Source organism: Ictidomys tridecemlineatus, chromosome 11, assembly GCF_052094955.1.
Source record: "Ictidomys tridecemlineatus isolate mIctTri1 chromosome 11, mIctTri1.hap1, whole genome shotgun sequence".
In the NCBI taxonomy this organism is placed as follows: Eukaryota; Metazoa; Chordata; class Mammalia; order Rodentia; family Sciuridae; genus Ictidomys; species Ictidomys tridecemlineatus.
The window spans coordinates 52,712,680-52,726,945 of record NC_135487.1 but is presented as its reverse complement, the minus strand read 5'-3'; the positions used below and the strand labels follow the sequence as shown (position 1 = coordinate 52,726,945).

Here is a 14,266-nt window from a genome sequence, read left to right as displayed (position 1 = left end):
CCCAGGGATGGTAGGTTGGTTCAACATATGGAAATCAATAAATGTAATTCATCACATCAGTACACTTAAAGATAAGAATCATATGATCATCTCAATAGATGCAGAAAAAGCATCCAACAAAATACAGCACTCCTTCATGTTCAAAACACTATAGAAAAATTAGGGATAACAGGAACATATCTCAACATCGTAAAGGCTATTTACACTAAACCCCAGGCTAAAATCATTCTAAATAGAGAAAAATTGAAGGCATCCCCTCTAAAAACTGGAATAAGACACTTCTATTTAACATAGTTCTTAAAACACTGGCCAGAGCAATTAGACAAAATAAATTAAAGGAATACAGATAGGAAAAGAAGAACTCAAATTAGCAGTATTTGTAGATGATATGATTCTATACCTAGAAGACCCAAAAAGTTTCATCAGAAAACTTCTAGAATTAGTAAGTGAATTCAGCAAAGTAGCAGGATATAAAATCAACACCCATAAATCAAAGACATTTCTGAATATCAGTGACAAATCCTCTGAAAGGGAAATGAGGAAAACTACACCATTTACAATAGCCTCAAAAAAGAAATAAAATACTTGGGAATTAACAAAAGAGGTGAAAGACCTCTACAATGAAAACTACAGAACCCTAAAGAAAGAAATCAAAGAAGACTTTAGAAGTTGGAAAGATCTACCTTGCTCTTAGATAGGCAGAATTAATATTATCAAAATGACCATACTTCCAAATGCACTATACAGATTTAATGCAATTAATTCCAATCAAAATCCCAATGGTATTCCTCATAGAAATAGAAAAAGCAATCATAAAATTCATCTGGAAAAATAAGAGACCCAGAATAGCTAAAGCAATCCTTAGCAGGAAGAGTGAAGCAGGTGGCATCACTAGACCAGACCTTAAACTATACTACAGAGCAATAGTAACAAAAACAGCACCATGTTGGCACCAAAACAGACATGTGGACCAATGGTGCAGAATAGAGGACACAGAAACTAATCCACAAAATTACAATTATCTTATATTAGACAAAGGCACCAAAAAACACACATTTGAGAAAAGATAGCCTTTTCAACAAATGGTGCTCGGGAAACTGTAAATTCATATGCAACAAAATGAAATTAAACCCCTAACTCTCACCATGCACAAAACTCAACTAAAAGTGGATCAAGGACCTAGGAATTAAACCAGAGACTCTGCTTCTAATAGAAAAAAATTGACCCTAATCTCCATCATGTAGGATTAGGCCTCAACTTCCTTAATACAACTCCTAAAGAGCAAGAATTAAAACCAAGAATCAATAAGTGGGATGGAGTCAAACTAAAAAGTTTCTTCTCAGCAAAAGAAATAATCTGTGAGGTGAATAGAGAGCCTACATCTTGGGAGCAAATTTTTACCCCTCACACATGAGATAGAGCATAATCTAGTGCCGCAGTCTGGCTGGGCACAATTCAGGAGCCACTTGTCAAAAGAAATGAACTTTATTTTTTGAACCACACACGCCAAACAAAACAGCTCCTCAGGAAAACCTTCAGAGCCCAACTGCCACCACCGGCTTCCCACAAGCCTCTCAACCTCCCACAATCCTCCTGCTCTTGAGGCTGATTGGATGGGTTGCGTGGGCAGAGCCAAAAAAAGTCCCCCAATGAGCAGCTCCATGGCCTGAAAGGGCCGGGAAACAGCTCAATGAGCATCACTGCAGAGGAGCCAATCAGCTAGAAGTTGCTGGGGCCGCTGTGAGCCAATCATCAGCTGGCAGTCTGAAAGTTTGCTGGGGCCCCTTCGGCTGTGGCTCTCAACAATCTAGTGCTCAAAAAGCTAAACACCAAGAAAACAAATATAAAAACAAATATAAAGAACTCAAAAAGCTAAACACCAAGAAAAAAAATAACCCAATCAATAAAAGGGCCAGGGACTAAACAGATACTTGTCAGAAGGTGAAATACAAACAGTCAACAAATATATGAAAAAATGATCATCATATTTATCAATTAGAGAAACGAAAATCAAAACTAAGATTTCATCTCACTGCAGTCAGAATGGCAGCTATTATGAATACAAACAACAATAAGTGTTGGTGAGGATGTGGGGAAAAAGGCACACTCATACATTTGCTGGTGGGACTGCAAATTGGTGCAATCAATATGGAAAGCAGTATAGAGATTCCTTGGAAAACTGGGAATGAAACCACCATTTGACCAGCTATCCCTCTCCTGGGTCTATATCCAAAGGACTTAAAAACAGCATACTAGAGGGACACAGCCACATCAATGTTTATAGAAGCATAATTCACAATAGCTAAACAGTGGAACCAACCTAGATGCCCTTCAGTAGATGAATAGATTAAAAAATGTGGCATCTATACACAATGGAATATTACTCAGCAATAAAAGAGAATAAAATCATGGCATTTGCAGGTAAATGGATGGAATTAGAGAAGATAATGCTAAGTGAAGTTAGCCAATCCTAAAAAACCAAATGCCAAATATTTTGTCTGATATAAGAAGGCTGATTCATAGTGGGGTATAGAGGAGGAGCATGGGAGGATTAGAGGAACTCTAGATAAGGAAGAGAGTTGGGAGTGGAAGGGAGGGGCATGGGGTTAGAAATGATGATGGAATGAGATGGACATCATTATCCAAAGTACATGTATGAAGACACCATTTGGTGTGAATATATTTTGTATACAACCAGAGATATGAAAAAATGTGCTCTGTGTAATATGAATTGAAATGCATTCTGCTGCTGTCATATGTAACAAATTAGAATTAAAAAGTTAAAAATATTTAAAGAAGATTATAAAAAAAAAAGAGTCATCAGCTTGGGGAAATCTTCTGCAGCAGGGCTCCCCTGATGGGGAAAGTAGGATGAGGAAAGCTTGGGGGACCCCAGTGACACTGCCCAGCACCACACACTGGGCCTGCGGTCAATTTGAAATTCAAAACCCTGTTTGACCTTAATCCAAGCTCCTAAGGGGAAAAAGCTACTTAGTCCATGTATTGGCAATGTTGATTATATTTGTAGTACTGTGTTCTTTTCTGGAACTTATTTTGCCAGATAGGAATTTCTACTTTTGAGCAAAACAAAAGAAATGAAAATGGGAAAGACAGCACAAAGGTTTATAGAGCGCTTCTGGAAATCACTGTTTTGTTACCGCATGGAGGATGGGTTGAATCTGTCGTCTATTGTGCTTGCAGAACATTTCTGGGGTTTGTTGTTTGCATTAAAATTGCTTTTCTGCAGTGCTCTGGGCATCAGCATGCGCCTTCCCATCCCTCACAAGGTTGCATATGTTGCCTCTGTGCAATCAAATGTAATCTCCAAAGTAACAAATCGAATAGAACGTGCAATGAATATTAAAGAAAGAAAATGAACCTGCAAATGCTCGGCAGCTGGCAGTTTCTTAAAAATCCTAATCTCTTCATTTGATGAAATACAAGTGATTTCCAATTTCAGCAATTAAGATAAAATAAATCTACATTAAATACCAAAGTGAAATGAGTGCTGAACTTTGCTTAAATCTAGATAAAAAGTGGTTTGAAATAAGTGTCATTTACCATTATCATATGGATAGCAAATTTTGCATATTTACTATGAAATCCCAAGGAACACTCCAAAACCAAGGATCAGGAATGCAAGGAGAAATTCAGGTTGGCGTTCTTTGATAGGTGGACAGGGGCGGCCCTGAGCTGCCTTGCAGTGTGGGTCTCCAGATTCTTGCAGCCCTCTCAGTGCATCTTCTCAGCTCAGCCACTCATCCATCAGCTGACGTTCTCAGCCTCGGCTCTCAGATTTCCTGTTCCTTCCCTTCCTGCATCAGATCCCTTTCCTTCCTGCATCGGATCCCTTCCCTGCTTGCTATGGGTCAAGTACTCTACATGTGCTTTCTTTCATATGTGATATTGTTTAATCCTCTCAACTAATGACCCTTTTTAAAGGCAGAACTTGAAACTTGAACAGATTCAGGGTTTACAGCCAGAGTCTGAGAAGTGGGATTCTAATCTGTTGGTGTGTAATGCCCACAAGTCCCATTGCTTGATATTACCACTAAATATTTTAGCTTAAAAATATACTTTTGGTGGATGTGGTGGTACATGCTTTCTCCACCACACTCCTGCGCCATGATTAGTTTGTTGGGAGGCTGAGGCAGGAGAATGGCCTGAGATCAGACTGAGCAACATAGCAAGATCCCATCTCAAAATAAATAAGTAAGGAAGTAAATAAATAGATAGAGAGAAAACCAAATGTGATATGTAGCCCAGAAATCATAAAAGAAAAATATAAATAGATTTTCTATGTATGACTTTAAAGCTTTTTTTTTATATAGCAAAAGAAAATAAAGAAAAAAACAGGCTGGGAAAAATTATTTGGAGCTTACATAACTGAAAAGATTATATATAAAGCTCTCCTGCAAACAACTAAGAAAACAGTTCACAACAGAAAAATGGCCAAAGGTGAATAAAAAACAAGGAATACAAAAGAGTAATGAACATATAAGAAAATGTTCCACTTTATGTCCCCCCCCGCCCCCCCACAAATGCAAACAAGTACCCACCACACTGACAAACATTTTAAATACAGATAATATAGGCAAAATCTTTTTGGAGAAAAAAATTGATATTTACCAAAATGTAAGTTATTATTTCTTGACTCAGCAAGTCTACATGTAGGCAACTGTTTTCTCCACACTCTCACACCTTATAAAATCTACATATATGTCTAATGATATATAGAAGAGGATTTATTACAGGAATGGGTGTAATAGTGAAAAGTTAGTAACAACCTAAACGTCCATTCATAGAATAGGTAAACACATTGCATGCTGTATGGAATACTATGCAACTGTTTAAAAGAACAAAGTAAATCGACACAGAATAAATCTTCACAAGGATTTCCAAGATACACTCTTAGGATAAAAATAGCAAGTCACAGAACAGTACTATATTTTCATCATTTAAATTAAAAAATCAGAAAGAAAAAACACCAGCTTGTTGAGCATCACTAATTTTTGAAGACAGAGATTGGGAAGTAGGGATGTAAAATGAAATTGTCACTTTTCACTCCATTCACATGGGTATTACTTTGATCACTGAAAAATCTATTTGCATGAATTACTATGTAGCTTAAAAGTAAAAGCACTTTCTCTTTAATTCACTATTAGATTATTTCTTTCTTATGCTCTTCTAATAAAATTCTCAGGCAGGATGTGAACAGAAAGAAAACAGTAAGGTTTATTGACTTCCTATCTCACACTTTGGTTCCAGTGTTTGACTATTTATGATTTCCTTCCTGTTCTCAAACAGAGTCACTAATTTTAGGTATGCCTTTATGGTTAGAGACAGCACTTTGTTTTGCTTGAATTTTTAAAACAATGGTCTTGGGAAAGAACTGCGTTTCACCTGTGCTGCTGCTTAGCTCTGTGGGGCATTTTTGGTTTTGGTTTTGTTTCTCCTCTCATGAAACTAGGTCAGAATACTCTTCCTGACCCAAATAAAAATGGGTTATTTGAGATTAAGTTCTTAAATTATTGCTAAATGCTAATTATGATAATTTAGATAATAATTTGTATTCCCAACCATAAGCAAAAAGAAAATGCATCTTCAGAAAATTGATGGAGCTTCTGTATATAAAAGATATTCAATGGTTATCCTAAATGAAGTTGAAAACTGAATTAGAAAAATGGCTAATACAGCCCTAACATGAAACATTAATTGGGATTTAATAGTGTAATCTTAGCCGTGGGAAAGAGACATAATGACATTCTATTGAGTCTTTGTTAGAGTCCCTTATAATTTTGCTTTAACTATGGCATCCTCGACAGTTGTGCACAATCCATTCTATGAATCAGAATCCAATTATTTTATATTGGTTTCATGCTTTTTACCCAAGAGAGAATCATAAATTGTTTTTAATCACTTCTTTTATTTTTAAATCAATAGTGTCTGCCAAGTGGGTAACATTTCCCATTAAAACATAAACTCCTATAATGGGTATAATTACTTCCTAAGGAGATAAACAGCAGCAGGAATCGACAATTTCTGGGTTTATAAAACCTAATTATGGTCTCAACACAATATTTCATTCCTACTGATCTCAAAAAGAACATAAACTTGAACAAAGCCCAGATATCTATGATAAAGTAACTGGGGAGAAGCAAGGTCATTATTGCACACAGTTTGGCCTCTGCTAATAGTCTCTGGGAGGAAGTCCCTTTCCACCTCATCATTCAGGGTCCAGGCAGGTTTGGGGGCATTCTGGTTATCTGTGGCCTGGGTTGGCACTCTGGAGGCTGAGATGAAGAATGAGGCTCAGTTCAGAGGCCTAAGCTTCTTGAGGCTGGGCCAGGACCTGGGATGGAAAAGCAGCCTCAGCAACGAATTTTCATGCTGCTTCAGAAGAGGTGGGGTAAAGGAGAGGCCCTGGACTGGGCCTCCAACATCCCTGTTTCAGCAGGAGATTTGTCTATGCCTGCTCTACATTGGAAGATTCTGCAACTCCTTGTGTTTGGGGGAAAGGGGATCCAAAGCTAAAATTTATTTTTGAAAAATATCTGCCCTGTGGCAAAGTCATGTGCTGTCTCTATGTCAAAGGCAAGATGACAAAAAATATAACAAAAGAAGAACCTGGGGACACACTGGGATAAGGGGACAGCGTCACCTGATAGCTGTGTCCCAAAATGCATGCACCTTCTCATATTTTCAATATTTATTTCTAACTCTGGTTTTTAAAAAATTGTCATTTAAAAAATAAAGTGCACACACACACACACACACACACACACACACACACACACACACACACACATATATATATATATACGTACTCCAAGGATACACCCCCAAACTCAACTTCACTGGTGCCTCTCCTGTTGAAAAAGAAGATAGAGGACAAGAAGCTGGCAGAAGAGGAGGAAGCTGGATATTTCCCAACGGTCTTGGTCCAAACAGGGACTCTCCATTTTGTTCCAACTTTCCTAAGTATTAATCTGTCTCTCTTTGTATTCCTCTCCCTTTCCTCTTGCTGAATGGTACCATGAGAGGGTTTTTCTCTTCCTCTTTCTCCTTAACACACACCAATAGACAGAACATGCCCCTTTAGAACTCAGCAACCTACTAACGTTGCGATACTTACAGAAAGAAAGTTAATAACAGGCCCAAGAGCAAAATGGGAAGAGGAAGAGACTCACACCTGTCCCCAGCATCTACAGAAAATTCTGGCTGAGGAAGGCAAAGGTAGGAGGTGAAAGTCGAGGAGGGAAACAAGGAAAGGCATTAGCCACTCAATTTATCCTCAGGGACTTGTTAGTAGCAAGCTGATTTTCACATACTGGCTCCTGAGGTTCAGACTGCAAGGTCAACGTCAATTCCAGAGAGAGCTCTTTCCTGACCAACCGCTATAAAGCGGCCACCTGGTCACCTTCCATCACATTACCCCATCTTACCTCTCTACACCACACTTATTTTCTGGCGTTCACCTTCTTGTGTTTTCTGGCCTCTTTCCATTCCCTACCTCCACACAAGCTCCTGAGAGCAAGGACTTGTCCTCACTTTGTCTCGTCCCTAGGATATAAGCCCCAAGGCTCTAGGGACTTGGCTGGTTTTGATAACCTCCATGTCCCCAAGGTGAATTCCACATAGTTGGGCATTCACTAGTTCAATGAATTCTTGTTAAATAAAAGAATTATAGAAAGAAACCCCTTGATTCTTTGCCAAGTGTCAAGGTTAGATATTAGGTGTCCCCCAAAAGCTCATGTGTGAGACAATGCAAGAAGCTTTAGAGGAGAAATGATTGGGTTGTGAGAGTTTCAACTCAATCAGTGAAATAATCCCCTGACAGGAATTAACTATGTAGTGACTGAAATCAAGTGGGGTATGGCTGGAGAAGTGGGTGACTGAGGGTATGCGTGCCTTTGGGGTCTATATTTGGTGAGCTGAGCTCAGTCTCTCTCTGCTTCCTGGTGTGATGTCTTGATCTGCTTTCTCCACCACACTCCTGTGCTATGATGTTCAGCCTTAACTCAAACCCCAGGAAATGAAGCCAGCTGTTTATGGACTGAGACCTCCGAAATCATGAGCCCCCAAATAAACTTTTCCTTCTCTGAAACTGTTCTTGTCAGGTCTTTTGGTCACATCGATGGAAAAGCTGACCACACTAAGATTGCATTGTGATAAAGCAACTGAAAATTTCCCCGTGAATTGGAGTAATAACCTCAATTTCCAGTCCATCTGGAACAAAAGGGTCTAAAGCAAAGATGGAATCAGATGTGCTTCCTCCATGTGAATAGCAAGGTGCTTGTGAGGGACACCACAGAAAGGATAGCAGCTCCCTTCCCACTCCCGGGGCACCAAGAAGAACTCAAGGAGATGCTTGCTGCGTGCGGTGGAAGCATGTGCTGAAGATCAAATAATGCTGTCATCCTTGAAGCATCACAAAAGGTGCTTTGATATGCATTAGATAACAATTTTGGTGAAACACAATGAAAATTTTTTTCACATGTTATCCAATATTTTCATCAGGACTGGTAAACATCAAAGACGAATATTAGCCAGAAGAAGGAGTACACGCTTGTAATTCTAGAGATTTGGGAGGCTGTGACAGGAGGATCATCAATTTGAGGCCAGCCTCGACAACTTAGCAAGATCCTGTCTCAAAATAAAAAAATAAAAAGGACTGGGAATGTAGCTCAGTGGTAAAGCACCCCTGGGTTCAATACCCAGTACAAAAAAATAGTACCCCAACTTGCTTCATTATGATTCTCCCTTTGGAGAAGAGTAAAGCAAAGGCATGTGATAACTTACAAGTTAAGATATTAAACAATAGCATTTTATTAGTGATATCATATATAGGTATATGTATATATGATATAAAATATATTCCTTTTAGAACATGTAAAGGGTAACATATTTGTACCTATATGTTTTAGGATAAACAACAGAACTTCACAGCATGGGATAAGCTTTTTTACACTGTGAGTAGTAATGTTTTATTTTGGAGGAAGTAAAGTAGGTATGTAGTGATCAGCTCAGGATGTCTGCAGGAGATATATAATAGGGGGCAATGGCAAGTATGACCAGTGTTTGCCATTCCAGATTTGGACACATATCATTTAACAATCATTTTCTGGCATGTCTAATATATATTTGATTAAAAAATGTATCCTGGTGATTCTGCATCTGATACACCTCATGGATTCTGCTATAGTGTAAATAATACATTAACTATGCCACAGAAAAACAATGCCACCACCCAAACTTGAATGAAAAATATACCTTCATGGTTTCCATCATCATTCCTATACAATTCTTTTAGTCCAGAACACACTATGTGAAGATCAGATCTCTAATACCTGAATTCAAAGTAGTGGGGAAAACCATATAACAAATATGCCAACACACTGTTCCTCTGTTTCTTTGGTTTTATTAATTTTGTTGTGTGGAGCTATATCTATATATACGCAAGAGAATTTTAAGTGATCAATTGAAAACTAAACCTGCTTTTCCCCCTTGCAAGTGAATCACGTTTTAATTTTAGAGAAGTTTTCCCGAATTTATTTCACGACCACATCTTTTGTATTATTTATCCTTTCTTCTTACAAAAGAGCTGTTCTACACCTTTCCCTAAAGGAAAATATAAAGAGGAAATAGTTGACATTTTTTAAAAAAATAACCCACAGTGATATCCCTAATAATGCTGCTTTTTTTGTGTGTGGCCATCAGGCAGGTACTACCTTTGTGCCTTTGAGGAAGAATTAAATTTCAGTCGAGGAAGGCTCCAACTTGCTACTGCAGGACAGGTCTCCCACATGGATTCTGACCACCCCACTTACTTTTCCAAGAATGAAATCCTATTGATGTGATTTTCCAAGATATTTTGTGGAAAATAAGAGTTGATGGATGGCAACTCCTCCTCATCCACGATCCCCAAACAGGAAACGAATTCATCAGGCAGCAGGGTCTGTTCCAGAACGGGATCACTGGGTGACTTGTTTTCCAAAAACATGCTGGTTTCCCCCTCCGCTGGGTTTTGTAGGTCAGGAGGACTGCTGCATTCTCCCTGATTTAAAATGAGGCTTAATTCTTCCAGAACCAGCGTGTTGCTCAGCGAATTCATACTTGACCCAGAAAAACCAAAGTTAGGATATTTTTTTAATCTCATATTCCTTTCCAGGTCCAAGGAATCGACTTGGGTAGGGGTTGAGAAGTCCTGTTCATCGCTATTGCTAAGGTGTTGTTCCTCGGGGAGAAAATTTGAAATCTGGGGTTTATATCCAGTGTGGAGGTCAGGAAGGTACACAATGGGATTGCTGGTGAACAGTGACTTTGGCAGGCCTTCTCTTGTCTCCAGGAACTCTGTATTTTCCTTCTCGCAATCCCTGCGCTTGTGCTCTCCCAGGAAAAGGAGTTCCCTTATTTCTGTAATCATGGGATCCACATAAAGGACCTGTTCGCTGAAATTGCTAGTCACACGTTCACTTTTTTCCTAAGGAGGGGGGGGGGAAGACATGGTTTTATTTTACAAAAAAAAAAAAAAAAATTAAAAGGAGCCAGCTGAATAATTGAATAAGCTCTGGAATGTTCTTTCCCTCAACCTCTCTCCCTCCCTTTTCTCATATTGTTTATCTTCCTGTATGATTTCCTCCTTTTGTCTTTTGTTCTCTTACTTGCTTCCAAATCCTTATGAAATCCTCCCCAAGAGGTGACAGAAAGAAAGGAAGAAAAAAAAATAATAATCCGTGCCTCTTAACATATTTCTCAGTTTAAAAGTTTTAAAGAGGAAGAAGGGACTTGCTGATTAACTGGCATATTAACGTAGGGCTTTGGAATACATAGGAATAGTTCTTAATATTATGGAGCCCTACTACAAGGGGGAAAAAAGCCACTTTGTTGTTTAAATAAAAGAAAGGGGAGAGACTCCTATTTTGTTCACGTATTGAGAGTGAGGCTGTGGTGTGTGCCTGTGCTGAGGCTCTCCGGGTGCACAGCCACTCACAATTCAGGTATGTGGGACCATCAGGAAGGTGGGTGAAGGTTTCAGCCTGCTGACTTTTGAGGGAAGGACTTGAGACCTTCCAGTTGAGTGCCAGCCTCCCAGGGCAAATATCTCTAGCCAACACAATTATAAAATTAGTTCCATCTATCACAGACTGAGCATTTGTGCCAACCCCACCACCCCCGTTCATATGTTGAAGCCAAAGTGATGTGATTTGAAAGTGGGGGCCTTTGGGAAGTCAGCGAGTCATGGGGGTGGAGACCTCATGAATGGGATTCATGAACAAGAGACATGAGAAAGATGGTCTCTCTGCCAGGTGAGGAGGGCAAGGAAACCCTCAGCAGGAACTCAGGTGCCTGGCACCTTTATCGTGGACTTGCCAGTCTATAGAACTGTGAGAACAAATGCTTGGTGTTTAAACCCATCCGTCTATGCATTCTGTCATGACAGCTCTGAGCAGACCACTCCTTAATCTCTTGAGCAGCAACCCAGAACTCACCTGAAGCAAACCAGGTTTCCCCTCTAATTCCAGGAGCCCAGAGTAGGACAGGAGTTTGGCAAAGGAGAGGATCTCAAATAAAGCTATGTGAAGTGTTGTTCAGGTTTTCTTCATGCCTTGCCTCCTCAGAGAACCAGGTTTGGGCAAGAGCAGCAGTTGGGTGTTGCTTAATGGAAAAGCTTGATGTGAGGAGTGACTGGAATATGGCTGGGATGGGGACTGGGGTCACCTCACAGGTTTTGTGTTACGGCAGTTGAACTTCATTCTGTGGCAGGTGGTTTTAAAACGTTAAAAACTTTTTTTAGGTTTAGGCTAGGAACCTCTTGTTCAAATGATGTGAGCTGGGGGAAAGAGTCGATGAATGGGCTCACCAGAGCTGCAAACAGAGCCACGCTGATTTGCTTGACAAATATGACCTTCTCCTACCTGACATGCTGGTTTTACCTCTGTACTTTTGCTCACATTGTCACCTCTGCTTAGAATGCTCTCGCTTTCTCCTCAGAATCTCCTTCTCGTCTCTGTGTGTTTCCTGTCACCCATGTGGGCTCATGTGTCACTGCATGTGCATCCCTGCACTGTAACGCTTGGATGACATGTCTGGCCCACTGACAGGGCTTCGAGGCCCTGGCTAGCTGAGTAGATGGCTAGAAACACACAGAGACCCTCTCCCTCTTCCACGGCCAGCAAAGCCCTATCCTCAGTCTTCCTGGTGCACACTCTTCTCTTTGCTGAAATGGAAACCTGCCTACCCCCTGGGGACACCATCCTCCAGGCCCCTCATGTTAATTGCTCATATTCCCCTGGGTTTAAAATAGAAAGGGGTGTCCTCCATCGGCCCCACCACTTCTCTACCTCATGTGAAACAGAAGCCTCTTTGAGTCTTTGAAGCTCATTCCATTGAGTTTTCTTCCCTCCATCCTTTGCACCTAAAGACATCTGCCAGTTTCTTGGTCTAATGACATCAGTACCTGACCCACACTCTTCCACTTCACATTTCTCTCTTGAATAGTATGGTTTCTTTCTTCTTTTCTTCCCTAATCCTATTCCTTCATCTCTTTTAAGTAGAATTTGAAAGATGTACGATTTTGTTTCTTTAGACATGTGCAATTATGTTAATATGTGGAGCCACATATTTGAATGGAAATTCTACTCTAATCATGAGACCCCACTCTTGGTCCCAATTGCCCAATTGTCTTTATTTGATGGTGTTTGGTTACCTGAAGCATTTTCACAACATTACTGTTTTCCACATTCGGTATATCTTCATAAAGCCACTTTGGTATCAGCAATAAGATTTTTCTTTTAATTCTAAAAAAAATCAAACATGACATATTAGAAGCAGCATTTTACTTTCTGATTGGTGCAGGCAATCATAGGAGATGAGGTAGTCAACTAGAATGGAATGTATCATAAAAATCAGACTCCCTGATACAGGGACAAAGGTTTTCATCTCTTAAAGTTAAGGGAAAGCTGACTCAGTATCTTTTCAGGTATTCCTCTGGTCTCTATTGTTCTGCTTCTTTCTAATGAGCAGGAACATTTCAAAACACATTAGATTCAAGAGAACAGGGAGAAACCACACACATGTTAAACACAGCAAACCACTCTAAGCAGATCATGTGGGTGGGAAAGTTTGAAAAAGTGACGGATATTTTGTAGAACTTTCTAAGGCAACCATAACTATTAAATACAAAAGAAAAGACTGTTACATTAAAAAAAACCTATAATTCAAGCTCCCTTAATCTAAATTTTGTAATTATTCCAAATACTATTGAGGCAATTATGAGGCCTTCAAATTTTCTTTACTTGGTTGGAGTAGGAGGCAAGGGAACAACTATGTGGCATAGTGAGCACTGGTTTTCACGTAGACTATGTGCTTATTAAGTATCCTAGGGATGAGTTGATGGAAAGAAGAGAGAGCTTCCTGCCCCTCCAACTTATTCTTGGTGATGCCATTGAGCTTAAAACAATTCACATATTGAAAACTCAAATCTATAGGGTGGAAAAGTTTCACCAGAAACATGGAAGAGACTAAACTCATCTCAGGCTTATTTTTACATGTTAACAAGGACCTGTAAACAACAGATAGGACTTGGTTATCTGTCTTAAGCAGATTCTCTAAAACTTTTTATTAAGTAACAACCAAAATGGCTGCATGAATGCCACAAGCAAGCCCTGTTCGATCTTGGACTTTGGGGTAAAAATGATTGCTTTACATATATTTATACAATGTTTTATGATCCAGTTTTTTTACACCTTCTATATTTAAAATTCAATCAAACTAGTAAATTCTTGTTATTGGGGTAAAGTTTTTATATAGCACATTGATACAGTGAGAATGTATTTATATATATTTACTTAGTTTTGGTTTCATTATGTTTAAAATGTTTTGTCTTCTGTTGTCCAGGTCTGTTTCTGATGTAGGGATTTTATAAATAATGTGGTTTTTAAAAAATATCTTTATTTTATTTGTTTATTTTTTATGTTGTAACGGGGATCGAACCCAGTGCCTCACACATGATAGGCAAGTGCTCTATCACTGAGCCACAACCTCAGCCCATAAATAATGGGTTATTATATAAATTATCAGTAACTGCTCATATGTAAAATAGCTATATTGAAATTATCTTTGTTTCTTTTATCTTTTAAAAAAGTGTACTTATTAAACTAATTAGGTTAATCAAGAATTTCCTTATTAGTCATTACCAACCCACAGTTAATTTTAGCTTTTTTTTAACTTGACTTGTTGATGGGCCTTTATTTATTTCTTTATT

The 14,266-nt window shown here is 39.1% G+C and overlaps 1 protein-coding gene across 1 annotated transcript in view; it reads right to left on the bottom strand.

Moving 5' to 3' along the window:
• Positions 1 to 8,956: 8,956 nt before the first annotated feature.
• The window catches only part of Il23r (interleukin 23 receptor), a 60,609-nt gene continuing 55,299 nt past the window's right edge, over positions 8,957 to 14,266 (bottom strand). The window contains exons 10-11 of the mRNA XM_005332372.4: positions 12,710 to 12,800; positions 8,957 to 10,483 (exon numbers count right to left, since the gene is read on the bottom strand). Of these exons, the coding sequence (XP_005332429.2) occupies positions 9,827 to 10,483; positions 12,710 to 12,800 (748 nt within the window). The 3' untranslated portion in view covers positions 8,957 to 9,826. The remainder of the gene's footprint in view (positions 10,484 to 12,709; positions 12,801 to 14,266) is intronic.